This window comes from Puma concolor, chromosome A1 (assembly GCF_028749965.1).
Source record: "Puma concolor isolate L17-30 chromosome A1, mPumCon1.1.hap2, whole genome shotgun sequence".
NCBI classification, from domain to species: Eukaryota; Metazoa; Chordata; class Mammalia; order Carnivora; family Felidae; genus Puma; species Puma concolor.
This window is the reverse complement of record NC_141667.1, coordinates 87359344-87378569: the sequence shown is the minus strand read 5'-3', so window position 1 is coordinate 87378569 and position 19226 is coordinate 87359344. Positions and strand designations below refer to the sequence as shown.

At 37.3% G+C, this 19226-nt stretch overlaps 1 protein-coding gene across 4 annotated transcripts in view; it reads left to right on the top strand.

Moving 5' to 3' along the window:
• ADGRV1 (adhesion G protein-coupled receptor V1) overlaps positions 1 to 19226 on the top strand; it is a 567138-nt gene that overhangs the window by 223532 nt on the left and 324380 nt on the right. For 3 of the 4 annotated variants that reach the window (XM_086696839.1, XM_086696829.1, XM_025925090.2), the window contains 3 exons: positions 4978 to 5220; positions 9253 to 9660; positions 13941 to 14125. In XM_086696839.1, coding sequence (XP_086552965.1) covers positions 4978 to 5220; positions 9253 to 9660; positions 13941 to 14125 — 836 coding nt within the window. The remainder of the gene's footprint in view (positions 1 to 4977; positions 5221 to 9252; positions 9661 to 13940; positions 14126 to 19226) is intronic. The other variant, XM_086696845.1, reaches the window with a different exon arrangement.

The window sequence follows — 19226 nt, the reverse complement described above, 5'->3', positions numbered from 1 at the left end:
AATACCTTATTGGTGACAGCAGGCAGGTACAGTAGGTAAAGATCCTGAAAGATAGAGAAGTTATTCTTTCATCCTATTTGAAGGGGGTCTCTACCTGTAGGAGAGAGAGGGAAAAGAAAAAAGGCAAGCAGAGGTGGTCTTGGAGAAGCTGAAAGGAAGGGCGATAGGCTGGGTAGAGTTGTAGGTGGGAGAAGAGACTGCTTCCTCTGGGCTTGCTCAACTGGCAGGAGATGCCAAGGGAAGTCCTAAATACTAAAGATATTATAATTATGGATTAAGGGAATGTGGTGGACAGTACATAGGATGCTAGCTAAGTATATCCTTTTTCCTAATGAGGGCAATGCTACTAAACCCATATGTAAGTAGTTTCAGTTAGATAAGAGAAAGAATTTGGTCTCACCTCTTACTTCTCTAATATAATGCCCAAATCATAGAGTTAAATTTTCTTCTGCATCCTGAGAAGCAGCTAATTTTCAAAGCATTTTGCTCTCATTGTCTTCCCAGCTGTCAAAAGGCAAGGTACAAGTAAGAGTAATACACATTCCAGGTTCAGTAAGAGGAAATTTAGAAGGGTGAAGAAGGAAGAAGGTTATATGCTTAGAAGAATAAAAAAAATTTTTCCAAAATGTATGGTTAGCTTCTAATACACATTTTAACATCTCACATTTTGTGACTAGAAGGAAACTTCTTACTCATCCAGTTCAAGTTCTTCTTTTTATGTATGATAAACTGATACCTAGAGATGTAAATGAGACTGATTCAGTGACCATGTTCTTCTCTAGTAGGCTTTGAGAGATTATTTGGAGGTCCTAGCAGACCTAAGAACCAACCATCTCCTCATTTTTAAATAAAGAACAGGCTTCAAGGGTACTGAACTTATTTAGGAAAGTAGTGGTAAGAGTTTACGCTCTGATGATAGAACACCTGGGTTCAAATCTTAGCTCTTCCCTCAATTAGCTCAGTGACGTTAGGCAAGTTGCTTAGCCTTCCTGAGCCTCCCGTGTTTACTGGGGTTAATAATAGCATTGTTAATGGAAAAAAGACAGTCTCTTTAACAAAAGGTGCTGGGAGAACTGGACAGCAACATGCAGAAGAATGAACCTAGACCACTTTCTTACACCATTCACAAAAATAAACTCAAATGGATAAAGGACCTGAATGTGAAACAGGAAACCATCAAAACCCTAGAGGAGAAAGCAGGAAAAGACCTCTCTGACCTCAGCCACAGCAATTTCTTACTTGACACATCCCCAAAGGCAAGAGATTTAAAAGCAAAAAAGGAACTATTGGGACCTCTTGAAGATAAAAAGCTTCTGCACAGCAAAGGAAACAATCAGCAAAACTAAAAGACAACCAACGGAATGGGAAAAGATATTTGCAAATGATCTATCGGACAAAGGGCTAGTATCCAAAATCTATACAGAGCTCACCAAACTCCACACCCGAAAAACAAATAATCCAGTGAAGACATGGGCAGAAAACATGAATAGACACTTCTCTAAAGAAGACATCCAGATGGCCAACAGGCACATGAAAAGATGCTCAACATCGCTCCTCATCAGGGAAATACAAATCAAAACCACACTCAGATATCACCTCACGCCAGTCAGAGTGGCCAAAATGAACAAATCAGGAGACTATAGATGCTGGTGAGGATGTGGACAAACAGGAACCCTCTTGCACTGTTGGTGGGAATGCAAACTGGTGCAGCCACTCTGGAAAACAGTGTGGAGGTTCCTCAGAAAATTAAAAATAGACCTACCCTATGACCCAGCAGTGGCACTGCTAGGAATTTATCCAAGGGATACAGGAGTACTGATGCATAGGGGCACTTGGACCCCAATGTTTATAGCAGCACTCTCAACAATAGCCAAATGATGGAAAGAGCCTAAATGTCCATCAACTGATGAATGGATAAAGAAATTGTGGTTTATACACACAATGGAGTACTACGTGGCAATGAGAAAGAATGAAATATGGCCCTTTGTAGCAACGTGGATGGAACTGGAGAGTGTGATGCTAAGTGAAATAAGCCATACAGAGAAAGACAGATACCATATGTTTTCACTCTTATGTGGATCCTGAGAAACTTAACAGAAACCCATGGGGGAGGGGAAGGAAAAAAAAAAAAAAAGAGGTTAGAGTGGGAGAGAGCCAAAGCATAAGAGACTGTTGAGAACTGAGAACAAACTGAGGGTTGATGGGGGGTGGGAGGGAGAGGAGGGTAGGAGATGGGTATTGAAGAGGGCATCTGTTGGGATGAGCACTGGGTGTTGTATGGAAACCAGTTTGACAATAAATTTCATATATTAAAAAATAAATAAATACACATTAAAAAAATAAAAAAAATAAGAGCATTGTTAGATTAAATGAAATTGTGAATGAGAGAGGTTCCTTGCACAGTTCTTGGAATGAGTTGGCTCTTCATAAGAGAAGGTTGTATTATTGTTTTTCAGAGTGGGTGGGAATAGAGCCTGAGGCAATTCAGTGACTTGAGAAGTAGATGCATCAGCACTAGTGGTTAGAGAGTTATTAAAACACTGGAAACCTAACACTGTGGAATGACATCCATGGAGTGATTTCACTGACTGATGGTGGTTTCTACTAAATTCATTTGAGTCCCCCGACCCCCAGCATAAAGTTTTTCTACTCCGTCATATCTCTAGTTATCATTTCTATAGTTATTCAGTACTACTTTCATTTTGAAGTTACGAAGAATTTAAGTAACTTTCCTTAGTAAGTTACTTGCCCAAGATGAGAACATGTCGTTTGAATTCCAGACCATTTCCCCTTCCCCTGTTGCTGTACTTAATGGTTCTATGTTAGCAAAATGTGTAAAGGTGATAGTTAAATCACTTAGGAGGCATACTCTTAACCCACAAATATTTTTTAAAAATATTTAAGTAAGATATTATTTTATTACTAGTTTGTCTGCTTCTGAGCAGATCTGGGCCCATGGAAAATAATTTTATAGTAGTTGAGCAAAACCTTACCCTGGAATGCTTCTGACCTGATGAAGAAAGGAACTTTTGGCCATTACACATGTAATGGGTTCTTGTGAAGTCTCCACGTCATGTTTAAGTCTAGAGAAGTTCAGATATGATCTGCAATTTTTGGATTCTGAACATAATTCAGGCAGATTGTTTGAGTAGAGTATTTTATAAGACTGGAAGATTCATTTTGTCTCTGGTCTAATTATGTGCTGGCACCCATCTGTACACTGTTCATTTTAGATGGTTCTTAGATTATAACATACTCTTTTGACTCTGAGTGGTTATAAGTAGTGTTGTAATCATCATCATAAAGCAAAGAAATACTTCGCTAGAAAATAAAGACAAGAGTCTGTGTTGGAATGTGATATGCTGACATCCTGGACTAAATGAAATGTTTGTGAACTCAAGTTTACTTGGCCATTAGAGAATAATAATTCCTGACGATAGTTACCCGTACTTTTCTAGTGTTTTAGTTTATTGTGTTTGCCAAATTTAGTTTCTCGAAGGTGGGAAAAGTACTGTTCTCTCTATATTTCAATACTACTGACAGTTGATCAGGGAAAGTAAAAGAATGATATATGCCATGGGGAAGCTAAATATATTTCTTCAGATAATAAAATGAGATTAAGTTCATTTACTGGGTGACTAAGATTCAACTTACTCTTGGATGGTATTAAAGTTCATCTTATTGCTTCATGACATAATGATTCTCATTAAAATGATCACAAAACAAAGGATGAAAAAAGCCCCTGGTAGGTAAAAACAATGCATTATGTCAAATTAGACAGCGACACATTTAGCTGTGAAATGTATTGGCTTAGCTTCTTAGAGTTATGCCAGGTACTGCTAAGATTTTTAGATTACTGTGAAAGAGTGAATAAGTAAAAACAGGTGAGTGACAGTACGTTACAAAATGGATTCAGGCTCTAGAGAATAAATTTTTTGAGATTGTTAAGAAGAACTGACAAACTATAACTCAACAGACTAAATTTAGACTTACTTGATACTGAATTTGGGAAAATTTTTAAAAATACATAAGATTACAGAATTGACTATTATCAATATTTGGTCATATTTCTGTATAACCTTTTAAAAATGAAACCTTACAAAAGTTGAAGCTCTCTATTTCCTTTATTCCCAGCATGATTCTTCAGCTCCATGCCCTGCCTATCCCCAACCCAACCCCTCTACCCAAGCCAACTACTGTCACAGTGAAATTTGGGGATTTTAAAAAATTTTCATAGTAAGGTTTTTGTCATTTATTATTTTATTTTAATTTTTTTTGAGTATTGCTGACACACATTAATTAATGCTGACACATTAATTTCAGGTATACAACATAGTGACTCAACGTCTATACATTATGCTGTGCTCACAAGCTTAGCTACCATACGTCACCATTCAACACCACCACAGTACCACTGACTGTATTCCCTGTGCTGTGCCTTTTATTCCCATGACTTATTCATTCCATAACTAGGAGACTATTTTACTTTCAAATCCTTACGTAAATGTGTATCCATTAACACTATGTAGTAAGCTTTATCTAATTTTATACTTTACGCTTATTGTATCATGCTATACATATCATTATGTAACTTGATTTTTTTACTTATTAGCATATTTCCAGATCAATCTATGTTGAAAAGTATTGAAATGGTTCATTCCTTTTAACTACTAAATAGCATTTCATTGTAGGAATGTTTATCTTTTTGCTTATTGAAGTACACATAGGTTGTCTCCTGATACTGATGTCCTAGTAAGAAGCTCACCCAGGAAAGTGAAGGTGTTTCTTAAAGAAAAACCAAAACCATAAACCCTCTTGTAATCTAACATAAGAATTTGATCCTGTAATTCTACAGACTGTATCTCCAGATGTGTTTGTTTTTATAATTATGCACATAAATACTATTTCTGAACATCATCATTATGTAAAAATAGAAACATATTAGTAATCATCCTTTTTTCTTTTTCTAATTGTCAGATACCTCGAGTTGAAATGCATTTTTTTGTGGAATTGTATGAAGTAAGTGCTGGGGCAGCAATAAACAATAGTGCCAGATTTGCACAAATTAAATTCTTACGGAGTGAGAAATCTCAAAGCCTCGTGTATTTTTCTGTGGGTTCTCGACTGCCAGTGGCTCATAAGAAGGCCACTTTAATCAGTTTGCAGGTGGCCAGAGATGCTGGGACAGGACTAATGATGTCTGTTAACTTCAGTACCCAGGTGAGCATGGAATATATATCAACCCACATTATGGTTTCCTTCTTTATTTGTAACATATGTCATAAAAAGAATAATTGATATAGTATTTTCTCATGATACCATTTTAATTCACACTGTATTTATTACATTAAGTTTTTTGTCCTTGAAATAGTTCGGCTTCACTTAGGTCATGTTCTAAAGTGATAGTCTTTTATACTTCTTTTTTTGAAAAAGGTGATAATACAATGCAAAGTGTCTTACATAAAACGGTTCTATAAAATCTCTAGAGAGTTAGAATTTTTTCAGAATGTAACTGAGAAAGACCAGAAACAAAAAGTAAGAGTCTTTGTTATGTTCTGTATCTGAACTGGTTGAAAATTTACTTCTCCAAAACTTCACGCTCTATTTGACCTTTACGTTTCTTTAAATCCGTAAGTTCATGAGGTCTCGCTGCCACTTTTCACAGCCCTCCTACTGGGGAGAAGGGAGGGAGTAGGGGGTACCCAGAGACTCAGAAAAGCCGTGTGGTTAACACTCAATGACCAGACCCTAGGATTGGTCCAGACAGCATCATACACCTTTCCGGCATTATTCTTTAAATTTTGTCTTAGTAGCAAAACACTAATACATGAAAACAAGAGTGTATCTGCTCTGCCTGAAGCACAGTTGTGGGGGTTAGAGTGTGCCCACCGTAGCCCTCCTTTTTTTTTTTTCCTTCACTCATCGAACTCGACGAAATCCACAATTTGAAAACCATCATTCTGCTCACAGCTGCCATTTCCCCTGTTTCAAGATTCCAAACCTGGTGACCCTTTAGGCCTCCCAGTTTCAAAAGTGGTTGCTGTTGTTGCTGTTTTTACAAAGTGCCCCAGACCGTGTACTTGGTTGGATCACTCTTGGGTGGCTCAAACATGTAGAACATTCTGTGCTTAAAGTACAATTTATGTGTAGCCAGTTTCTGTAGCCATCATGTGAGTCAGGGATGAGAGATGAGACTCAGAGCTGTGGGTGGTGAGCTGTCTGAAGTTTGCCAGGCAGAAAAGCTTGTCTTTATGACAGAGTCCATAGCTTGGCAAACAAGAAGATGAAACTCTCTATCATACGAAACTCTGGAAATAAACTCCATTCTGTGGGGCATCTTTGTAGCTCAGTCGGTTAAGCGTCTGACTCTTAGTTTCAGCTCAGGTCATGATCTCACGGTTTGTGAGTTCGAGCCCCTCATCGAGCTCTGCATTGACAGACAGCATGCAGCTTGCTTGGGATTTTCTCTCTCTCTCTCCGCCCCTCCCCCACTTGAGTTTCCGCACTCTCTCTCTGTGTGTCTCTCTCTCAAAGAAATAAATAATAAAAAATCAACATTTTAAGAAAAGAAAGAAACTTCATTCTAAATAGGCTCGAAGTGGTATGGACACAAAGTGAAGTATTTTGATTCATGGTGGGAAGATTTTAGTATTTTTTTTCTTTTGAGCATTTAAGTAAGATACCAAAGAAGAATGGGGGAAAATACATGTTTCATTCTCTTCTTCTCTAGTGAGATAGATACCATCATATGCTTGCCACTTTGTAGATTAGAAGAAGAGAGACTGGAGAACAAGAACAGATGATAAAGAGATGTGAGGCACATTTTAAACTAGTTCAATGTGCTCAAATGACAGTGTAAGGTTGAAGTTTCCAAAATAAGAATCTGAATGCCAGCTTATCTATCGCATTCATTTATATTCTTTCTCGATTCACCATAAATGATTCCTTGAAAAACACATGCTGTCACTGGCATGTAACTCGTAGCATTTTTATGACCACTATGAAAATCAACATGACGGATCCCTGTTGTGTTGAAAATGTTCTGTATGTTGACTATATTCATGTCAATATCCTAGATATATTATTGTTATGGAAGATGTTACCGAAGAGTGACCTGGAATAAAGGGTGCGGGGGATCACTCTTTATTACATCTCATAACTGCATGTGAATCTGCAGTTATCTCAAAATTAAAAATGTAATTTAAAAACAGAAAGGAAAGTCTCACCTTTCTGGTACTTTATTTTCCTGTTCCTTCATTGCCACTGCATTTTGTCTCTCTGAATGCTGACATAAGTAGAGGACAGAGACCTAAAATTCTATTTTCTAGTAGCTGGCAAGGATGAGAAAATAATTATGGACTAAGTTACTATACTGTTACAAAGATATCAATTTTCATTTTACTTTACATAGATAATATAGTCAAATAGTAGCTGTAGCATGCATACTTTTGGTGGGTCAGCATTCTCTGTACATAAATACTATTGTCTTAACATCAGCTCCTTTATATCTATGTATTTGTGACATAAAGTTAAGGGATGTAAAGATATGAGAGAGTGAAAACATCACCAATTCCAGTTATTTTTAGATAGGCCTATAGCTGTGTTTTGCATGAAGTAATGCAGAAGTCCCATCTCTTCTCTTTGCCTCCATGTTCACCCCCTGCTCTAGCCTGTGCACAAGAACCAGAACACTCAGGAAAATATGAGATAAAATGTGTCATTATACTGCTGGAATCCCCAGTGTCTTCCTGCCATTCTCTGTATAATGGATGTACATGGTCTGACCCTGCCCACCTCTCTCATGTCAGCTTCTTCTCATTTCATCCTGATCACACTGGCTTCCTGGTTCTTCATCTGACATTTTTTTTTTCAACGTTTATTTATTTTTGGGACAGAGAGAGACAGAGCATGAACGGGGGAGGGGCAGAGAGAGAGGGAGACACAGAATCGGAAACAGGCTCCAGGCTCTGAGCCATCAGCCCAGAGCCCGACGCGGGGCTCGAACTCATGGAGTGCGAGATCGTGACCTGGCTGAAGTCGGACGCTTAACCGACTGCGCCACCCAGGCGCCCCATTCATCTGACATTTTAAGATGGTTCCCATCTCAGGACTTTTGCAATATTTCCCATCAGATCCCTTATGGCCTGTTTGCTTATGTCACTGAGGTCTCTGCTCACATATCACATCAGGATCTTCTATGACCAACCTTCTTTAAAATAGTACCCTTACCATCACCCTGTATCCCCTTTTGTAGTCTTATTTTTCTTCAAAAAATTCATCTTCATGTAAAATTATGTTGTTGATTCTCTAACTTTTGTACTACCTATATCTTCTGCTAGAACAGGTTCCATGAATGCAGGTGTTCTGTGTTCACATCTGCGTCCACAGTTTTCTAGCACACACGAGGGTTTAATATTTGTTTGCTCAGTTGTGAATGAATGTACATTACCTTTTCTTTCCTAAGTTCTCAGGCTTCACTTAAAAATAAAAAATCTTTTAATAACATAATTTGGAGAAAATCAGAAGTACATATGGCCAGGACCTAATATTCTTTAGGGCATTTTCGTATCTTAAGTGTAACCAACAAGAGACCAATTTTTTCTGCCTCCTCCTTCTTCCCGTCTTCCTTCTTTGTACTCCTCCAAACTCCATCCTCCCAAATTTTTTAGGTGAGAAGGAAGATATAAATATTCTCTCATTTCCTCCATACTTCTATTATGCAGCGTGAATTATTTAAAGCACAGTTTTCAGGGGCAGTTGGGTGGCTCAGTCGGTTAAGTGTCCTACTCCGGCTCAGATCGTGATCTCGCCGTTCCTGAGTTCAACTCCTGCATCGGGCTCTGTGCTGACAGCTCAGAGCCTGGAGCCTGGTTTGAATTCTGTGATTCCCTCTTTCTCTGCTCCTCCACTGCTCATTCTCTGTCTCTCAAAAAATAAATAAATGTTAAAAAAATAAAGCACAGTTTTCAGTGTGTTTACAACTGCAGAAATTCCATGAGGCAATAGTGGCATCTCTTTTCTAGTTCTCTTCCATGAGCATCTGTCTTTCCTAATTTCATCACTGTGTATTTATCTCTCTAATTTATCTTAGGAGATTAGAGCAAATGTAAGAACCCATGTTTTAGTATTAATGTTGTTATGGCCCATCAGTTTGTTTAAGAGAAACAGGATTTGTTTAAGAAGGTAGAGTTTGTTCAGGACAAAATCAGAGGTGTTAACAGTTTCACTTCAGTGGTGTTGTTTAATTTCTAGGAGTTGAGGAGTGCTGAAAAAATTGGCCGTACTCTCATCTCTCCAGCTCTTTCAGGGAAGGATTTTGTGAGAACTGAAGGCACTTTGGTCTTTGAACCTGGCCAGAGGAACACCATACTGGATGTCATCCTAACACCAGACACAGGGTCTTTAAATCCTTTTCCTAAACGCTTCCAGATTGTTCTCTTTGACCCAAAAGGTGGGGCCAGAATTGATAAACTATATGGGACTGCTAACATCACTCTCGTTTCTGATGCGGATTCACAGTCCTTTTGGGGACTTGCGGATCAGTTACAGCAGCCCCTGGATGGTGACATTCTTAACAGAGTACTCCACAGCATCAGCATGAAAGTGGCAATGGAGAACACAGATGAACAGCTCAGCGCCGTGATTCATTTAACAGACAAGGTAAGACGCCCTTGCAAGCGTTAGCAGCTGGATTAGTAAAATTTCATTTAAAAAATGAAAAAAAAAAAAACCAAAACAGTAAATAATGTTAGTTATCAACAAATTATGATAGGGTTAAATTTATGAACATAAGAATGGAATTCATCATATCAGACACTGTAATTTTGCTGATGTCTGTCTGGAAAGCTCAATCTTAAGTCTGGAGAATAATCAGTAATCTGTAGTGGCAAGGACAGCCCATTGTCTGAAAGGGGGCACCAGATGTCAGAAGCTAACCTCCAGAGGCTGGATGAATATCTTGTGAGATTTCATCTCAGTTTTCTGAGCCCGTAGAAAGGACTTGGACTAGATTACATAGTTTTTCCATGGAACAGGAGCTGTTGTTCTCTGCTTGTTTTCTGCTCCTCCTGGGCACTGAACAGGGCACCTTCTCTCAGAGAAGAAGAAATAAGGAATGACCAAATGATTGCAGGCATTCAAATTGATGTGGACTTAGATCAACCAGGTCTTATTTTTAACCCATTTGTTTATTTAGAGTAATGCCAGTAATGAAATTAAAAGGAAGTGATCCTAAAAATGTAAATGAAAGACGAGATCTGCAAAGAATTATTATTAAAGGAAAAGACTCTATAGGGATTTATTTGGGACTTTCTTAATCAAGATATTTCTTAGTAATATATTTATGTACAAGCATGAAAATTTTTGAATGCATGCATATGAATTTATAAATGGTGTATTTTTACATAGTGACCCTTTAAGTACTTAAAATACTAACAGCGGAGTTTTAGATTATCATTCCTATTTTACTTCTCATGTGGTCTCTTAAAATACGATGCCTGAAGGGTAGAAAAGAAAATATAAAGTACATAGGCAAGAAGAGGGAGTCTTGCCAAATAGCTTTTAAAACAAAGAGAAGTGACTGCTATTTCATGCAGAGAAAGTTCTAGAGATAAGAATTCACTATGGGATGGGGTGCCTGGGTGTCTCAGTCGATTGAGCATCCAACTCTTGATTTCTGCTCAGGTCGTGATCTCACGGTTCCTAGGATCGAACCCCGCATCAGGCTCTGTGCTGACAGCACGGAGTCTGCTTGGGATTCTCTCTCTCCTCTCTCTCTGCCCATACCCCACTCGTAGACACTCTCTTTCTCTCAAAATAAATAAATAAACTTAAAAAAAAAAAAGAATTCACGGTGGGAAATATTGTTACTTAAACTCTCTAATAATGAAATGGCCTAGGACAATAACACGTTGATTTTGGCCAAGAAGAGGGAAAGAATGCACAGTAGCTCCATTTCAGAAAAGAGAACCTTATTTCATGTGATTTAGAGAAGATAAGGATATTCTATTTCCTCAGTAAGCTATGTAAGAGAACTGTATATTATTGGTGTAGAATCAATATTTCTTTAACTAGCATTGTCAAGTAGTACATATTGTTTGCTTTTCATTGGATCTGTCATGAGTAGTAAAACTGAATTATGAAAGAAACTCATGAAAAAATATAATTAACTTTTTTTGTAATTCTTTTTGAGTAATCATTAGCAAACATTGTTTTCAAAATGTATTGTTATTAAAATTTTTTTAAGGTATGGCATATTGTCTTCTCAAATTCAATTTTTATATGTATGTCATTATTTAATTCTGGTGATTTGAGTAGCTGACTTATTCAATAGTTTTATATATTTTATAATATGTTTTATATAATATTATACTTAATACTATATAAATAAAATTGAAAAATTCTCCTGAATTCCCCTGAGCAACTTGAGTAAAGAGAAATTTATACCTTGTCCCACCATAGGAAGACTCAGCATCATAAAGACAACAGTTTCCTGTAAATAAACCTATAAAAGCAATATAGTCCCTATCAAAATATCAGTAAATTATTTTGTATTTTTTAAACTGGACAAAGTGATGTCATTGTTGACCTGGAGGATATACATGTGAGAATGGGCAGACATTTTGTGAATAAGAAGAAAAATGGTAGGGACCTCACCACACCACAAATATGAAAACTATATTATGAACTTGCAGCGATTAAAACACAGTGACACTGGTGCAGACATAGACACTGAGAGGATGAAAGAGAACAGAAAGTACAGAAATAAATGCAAGCACATATGAAAACTCCACACATCATAAAAGTGACATTTCAGATTAATGGGTTAAAAATTTTTATTCTGTAAATGTTATTGATGTAGCTGTTTTTAACCATTTGTAAGATAAATAGAGCTGGATCTCTATCCTAAACACTATTCCAAAATAAATCTCAGACAGATCAGAGATTGTAAAACTGATACCATGAAAGTATTCATAGAAAACATGGATGAATCATTTTTAATATGTAAGTTTGAAGTTAAACAAAATTTCTTTCTGCATACACCCCACGGAAAGTGAAAAGACAGCTAATGTTATAGGTCACTGCTGACCACAGCACCCATACAAAGCAGGGATTATATAAATGGCCACTTTGTTTTACTTATTGAGTGCTTTACCAGAAGAAACTTTGTATTTCCCTTGAATATGAATGGAAGGTTGGGTGGCTCCAGCATTCTTGGATGACAACCTTTAATTCTTAAAACTGCACATGTTGCTCTGTTGGCTTCTGGCATTTCATTTATAAAAAAGTCTGATGTCAAACTGAATTTTTGTTTCTCTTTTGGTAATTTTTCTTTCCTATCTGGTTTCTGGTAGGATTTTTTTTTAACACTTGAAATAATATTTAACAATCACCCAGTGCATCTGTTGGTGTTTCTTTTTTTGAGTATAACAAGCTTTGCATTTTTAGACATGACTGTTTCTTTAGCTTATCAAGGAACTCTGGGGGGGGGGGGGTATTTTTTTTTATTTTTATTTTTTGCTTCTGCCAGCTCTTTTATATGCTTGTTGGATCTCATGGATTTGTTTTATTTATCTGTTACATTTTCTGGGAGTTCTGGAAGCATATCCTGAGCTGATTCCATTGTATTCAGTTTGATTGTTTCAATAGTCAGTGAGCTGTTTGCTTTTCTTCATTGTAATTTTTATTTGTTAAATTTTTACTTTGTTTTGTTGCCAGATAAATTTACTTTGTATCTTTTATCATCTTTTCTTTGTGGATTTTTCTCCATTCTTCCTTACTATCTTTGAGATGGATATTCTTATAAACTTAGATCTTGAGTTCAGCTATCAGTTTGGCTCTGTGTAAATTACAAAACTTTAAAACTCCACTGGTAGTAGCAACAGACAGATCATCTCAGTGTTGTCAAAAATTCATTAATAAAGGTATGTGCAAGTTACAAAGAGAGTGATGTTTATTGACAGGTGGGGCACAGTGTATAAATCACAGAGAAAGTGATGACTAATCTGGATTTTGAAAAATTTATAGAGACTTCTCAGGTATATAAGAATAATGGAATAACAAATCAATGGCTTTATACCTGTGCTTAATCTAACAATAAAGATGTGGTCCCTGTCATTCTGGCAAAGAAAACCAAAGTAAATCATGAAAGCTATTTTCCTCTTACTCTCCTTGTCCCTCAAACAACAAATAACCTGGTTTTTTAAGGTAGGAAGCCTCATACTTCCAGATAAAGGAAAGAATGCCAGGAGCTGCTGACTACTCTTGATTAGAAAAGGATATTTTTATTTGATGTTTGAGAAATTTAGTGATAGGCAGTGATGTCTGTTCATTGAAAGCCAGATAATCAAGAATAATCTTGCTTTTTTATTGGCAAATATTCTTGTACTTATTTTTATTTCCCGGGTAGATCCAAAAGTGAGATTAATTTTAATATTTGTGATGTTCATTATTATAGTTAAGAATAAGTGATCCATGCAACCATCTAGCTATTAAATAAAAAAATATGTTTTGCTGATCATGGCTTTTCTTAAGAAATGATTATGCTTTTTAAAGTGCAAGTAAATTTGAAATATTTTTACACCAGTTTTTCTTAAATTCTTCATAGATTCTTCCTTATTTTGCTACTTTTTAAAAAAAAAATTAATGTTTATTTTTGAGAGAGAGAGGGGGGAGGGGGGAAGGGGCAGAGAGAGAAGGAGACACAGTATCTGAAGCAGCCTCCAGGTTCTCAGCTGTCAGCACAGAGCCTGATGTGGGGCTCGCACTCACGAACCTCCAGGTGGTGACCTGAGCCATAAGTTGGACCCTTAACCAACTGAGCCACCCAGGCGCCTCTGCTAGTTTAAAGAAGTGTTAAAGAACATGTACTGTACCATACATATCATTTAAGCAGGTTATTTTTGAAGATATTTTTTTCATACTGGAATTTTTTTTTCTAGATAACTGTTGAAGGAAAAAGCCAGGCATTCAGTATTGAAAATCGAAATCTTTTTTATGAAATACTCTGTGCTCTTATTAACCCAAAGCGCAAAGACACTAGGGGATTCAGTCACTTCATTGAAGTGACTGAGAATTTTGCCTTTTCTCTGCTGACTGATGTTACCTGTGGCTCTCCTGGTGAAAAGTAAGTATTTTTAAATCATACTTGATATGTATTCCTTCATAGTTTACAAAGTAATATGCAATGCAAATTCACATTTAAATGTGTAACTAAGGATTATACAGTCAATGCATTGTATCTAATGGGCAAATGAAGTAATTATTTGAAGAAAACATAGTAACTACATCAAGAAAAATGAATGTATCCTGTCAGCAATACGTTCCTGTTCCTCTTGTTTTGAAGGGTCTTTTAAGAATTAAAAAAATGGCTTATTGCTTACTCTTATGATATAATAGAAGATATATTCTGAACAGAGAAAAAAAAAGGAAGGTGATTCCAACTTTTAGACATGTTTTGATGTACTGTTGCGGTGAAGTTATAGTCCAGTTTTATGTATTTGGAAGCAGCTCTCCCAGTGTTATTCAACTTTGGAGTAGTTGTTTCATGGCAGAAAGCAAGCAAGAGGAAAAGGAAAAAATAAAATGTGGCTCATGTTCATTATCAACTATATAATTAATTTTGTAACTATATGTTAGTGTTCTTCAGAAGTCATGGTATTTTAAATTACATTCAGAAAGTTAATTGGATAACTAGTAAAGTGATCTAAAAACGTTTTATTTCTATTTGATTTAATATAAAAATGGCTGACAATAGAAGCTGGTTAAAAATGGAGATTTCCTTCCAATTCTCACACAGTAATACAGGCTATTTAAAAAGTAGTGACTGGGTGTTATACACAGGGGATGAACCACTGGAATCTACTCCTGAAATCAGTATTGCACTATTTGCTAACTAACTTGGATATAAAAGAAAGAAAGAAAGAAAGAAAGAAAGAAAGAAAGAAAGAAAGAAGGAAGGAAGGAAGGAAGGAAGGAAGGAAGGAAAGAAAGAAAAAGAAAGAAAGAAAGAAAGAAAGAAAGAAAGAAAAGAAAGAAAGGGAAAGAAAGAAAGGGGGAGGGAGGGAGGGAAGGAAGGAAGGAAGGAAAGAAAGAAAAAGAAATATTATTGCCCTTACCTTTAATAGAAGAGAGCAGTTGTGGGAATAAGTGCAATTGGAAAATTAAGGTGGAAATAAAATAAATAAATAGAAATAAAAAAGCAGTGACTATTATTTAATGAAACATCTCTGATTAAAAGTGTTTATGTAATTCCTTTTAATGCCTTCATCAGCATTTAAGTCACATTGAAATTCAGGAATATTTTGGAGGCCATATTTTAAAAATCTGGTATAATAATTTCAGACATCTACTTAGTGCCTTTTATAAACTTTGACAAATTAATATATGGGTTGAATATGTAAAACTTTTAGCTTTAGCTCTTAGATCCCAAGACACATGAAGTTCAAAGAAATAGTCAATCCAGATATAAAAGGTTACAAGGGAGATCAAGGAATAAAATGAGAAGACTGGTATTAAGTGTACCTCTGCTCCAGTCCTCAACTTTGTACTAGATTGAACAGTATGAAGTTGCCTTTTTTGTAGGTAAAAGAAAGTATAATATATTGAACTTTTCATATGGTTCAACCTAATCCTTACTAAAAATTATATTTTCTTCTTATAAAAGATCATTGTAAACAGCTGGTCAAAGATAGGGCTAGAACTTTCATTATTCCCATTTACAGGTATAGAAGTGGAGAGACCTTAACTCAGCTTGTCAAGGGTCACACGATTAGTCGTGGTGAGATGTCAGTTCAGGCCTGCGTAATTCCCCATCCCCTGCTGACCACTATGCCTTGTGGTCAGAAGAGACTGTAACCACTTGTTTTGTAACAAGCCACCCCTGTGGCTATAAAGTGCCCACGACTTTCATCCCAGGTTAGTGCTGGGGTCTGATTTGAGGTTAAGGTACAAAACCAGCATCCTTTTATGCTGTACTCTTAACTCTAATGAGTGAGTCCTAAGGATTGAGGTTTTCTTAATGGAGTTCATCAGCAAAGCTCTGCATACCTTTTTAGGAGGCCCCTTCTCCAGTCTTCACCACTGGTCCTAAATATCTGTCTGAGACCAGTGATTAGTTCAGCTACTCACTACCTTTTATACATGTCCCTAATGTCTTCAGAAACCTCTGAAATGGATCATTTCTTTACTTCATGTAAGTTTGCAGTGAGGCCAGTATGTGTGTGTGTGTGTGTGTGTGTGTGTGTGTGTGTGTGTGTGTGTGGTTAAAAAACATCCTTTATTGTTTTTCTCTCTTGAACTGTGTTCACCTCTGTTGTTCAATGAAATCAAATAGTTTATAACTTTATAATTCCCCATAGTGCCAATCTTTTCCTTTTGTTTTTCCATATTTGTGCAAGATCATTATGATATTGAGATTGTCTTACATGTGAGCCATCTACCCTGCTTTGAATGTTGGCTCCCATATTTGTGACCTCAAAGGCATAGTGAGAACTCAAAGAGTATAGGATACACAAAAGGAGTTACCTTTCTGCCTTGTTGCCTAATGTATTCCCAGGCCTGGAATGGTCTCTGGTATGTGGCAGATCCTCAGTGGTTATGGTATAATGAGTGACTAGAATAAAGAAATGAATCAATATGTTTTTTTGCCATGTGTTTCCTCTCCATAGACTTACCTTTCCTTCTGAGTTGTCCAGAAGGAAACAGCATGTGTATTGGCAGTCAGCCAGGAATAGTGTGGTGTGTTTCAGGAGATCATCAACCTTTAAAGACCCAATATAGGGGCACCTGGGTGGCTCAGTCGGTTAAGCGTCCGACTTCGGCTCAGGTCATGATCTCACGGTCCGTGAGTTCGAGCCCCGCATCGGGCTCTGTGCTGACAGCTCAGAGCCTGGAGACTGCTTGAGATTCTGTGTCTCTCTCTCTCTCTGACCCTCCCCCGTTCATGCTCTGTCTCTTTCTGTCTCAAAAATAAATAAACATTAAAAAAAAAAAAAAGACCCAATATAGAATAAGATAGGTAGGATTCATGTGTGTTTGAAAGAATCAGACTCAGGATTTTAGAACCATCATGTCGAGGACAGTGTCAAAGGCTGAAGAAGATGATAAATCAAGAAATAGCAAGACTACATAGGGGATGATTGTTCAGGTAAGATGAGGCCTGAAATTGAAGCAGGGACATGGGGAAGATGGTACTTCGAAAACAATTTAGTGGTAAAATTACCATATAGGTGACAAAATAAACTTCAAAAATAAGAGAGTAATCAACACCAGATTTTTTACTTGGAAAACTCTAAAGATGTTGACCATTCCAATGTGTGTTATTTATACATTGTCTTAAGCAGTATTCAGTGGCAGTGACTGAGGGTGAAGGATTTGGGAATTGAGCAGGGATGCTGAGGAGAATGATGGCATCTAGAACAATTGGAAGCCAAGTTAAAACAATGTCAGTGTATTGAGGGCCCAGCTGCAGTTGGTCAGTGGATTTGTAGTGGTACCATTCTACATGTTAATGTGGGGTTCTCCCCCTTTCACATCAGCTGGGGTGTCAAACAGACTGTGGGATTGATTAAAGTGAGTGTGGTAGAAGGGTGTAGATATAGGAGGTTAAAGTATCAGGGGGAGTATAGTTATTTCCCAGACAGATGGGCCAGGAATTTGGCACTGTAGTGTCAAAGCTGGGTAGAGCCAGTGCATGCTAGATAGGTCTCAGTATCCCAAGGGAATGGCATCCAGGATGACGCTGATGGACTAAATCTCATTAGATTCCAGGGAGAGTGGGCAGAAGGTATGCAGCCATGTGGCCGCTGGTCTCAGCGGCATTGTACCAGGGCAGGGGCTGCAGCTTGTAGCTTAGAGTCACCAGTGAAGATGTGAGAGGCTGAATGAGGATATTAAGAGATGAGGTTTTGGTGAGCTGTTGTGAAGGTGTGGGTGGTTTACATAGCTTGAGATGATTTAGGAGTCCTGTACGACAGGGGTCTAGAGCTTAAGTGAATGACTGGATTAAAGATAGATATTTGAAGGCACTGATTCAAATGTGGTAGTTAAAATTATGGAAGATTTTTTTAAAGAGAGAGAATATAACTAGAGAAAAAGCCCTCCCCTCCTTTCCTTTTCTTCCTTAGATCTTCTATTTAAAATTCTCAGCTCCATCTCCCAGGTTAGGGATTTTGACAGGGCATCATTATCTCCATTATTTAATTATACATACTCTCTGCTTGTTGTGGCCCATATAACTTTTAACATTTAATGCACAATTTTTACCCTAAAATCATAATATTCTCCAAATTTTTTTAGGCAGGTTTCAGATCTGATTCATCTTTGTATCTCTTCTTTGTAACTATGATGGGTCCAAGACAAGATTTATTACATTCTTTGGGGGTTAAAAAAGATTGGAGGGGCCAGCCCCTGGGTGGCTCAGTCAGCTAAACATCTGACACTTGGATTTCAGCTCAGGTCATAATCTCATGGTATCGAGCACTGCATCAGGCTCTGTGCTGTCAGCGTGGAGAGAGAGCTTGGGATTCTCTCTCTTCCTTTCTCTCTGCTCTTCCCCTGCTCATGCTCTCTCACAATAAATAAATAAACAAACTTAAAAAAAAAAAAAAAAAAAAAAAAAAGATTTGTAGGACCCCTAACCTCCTCTCCAGGCAAGGATTCTCATTTAGTAACTCTGGGATGTGATTTAGAAATCTGTATTTTCAAACAAGCTTCCAAGTGATTTCAACACAAACTGAGGTTTGGAAGCACTTTCACTAAGCCCATCTTATGCCTAGGGTGTTTAAAACAGAGTTGTTGAATGGATAAAGATCCCAGCTCTAGGCAGTTTCTCTTATCAGTCACATGGTTGGATTTGAAATGCTCTGATGGAGCAGAAAGAGATGAGGTAAACCCTTGATGAAAACGTGGCTCTGGGTGTATAAGGTTTACAATATTCTTAAATAAAGCAGAGGTTTCAGTTTAATGGTGCACCCTTTCCTCAACCCATTCCACCAATGCTGATGTGACTAACACAGAAAAGACACAGATTGTATCTGATATCCGTGAAATAGCTCTCAGTTTCTAAAACCCGTGGTTTGGATTACAAGGGGAATCAGGAAAAGGATGCCGAAAGTTCTGTGGAAAACAATCCTTCCTGACAGTTAACCATAAAAGAACTGAAAGCACATTGTCTTTACTGCTTCTGGGTTGGTAATGTCATGGTTGTGCATAAAGAACAGAGCCCC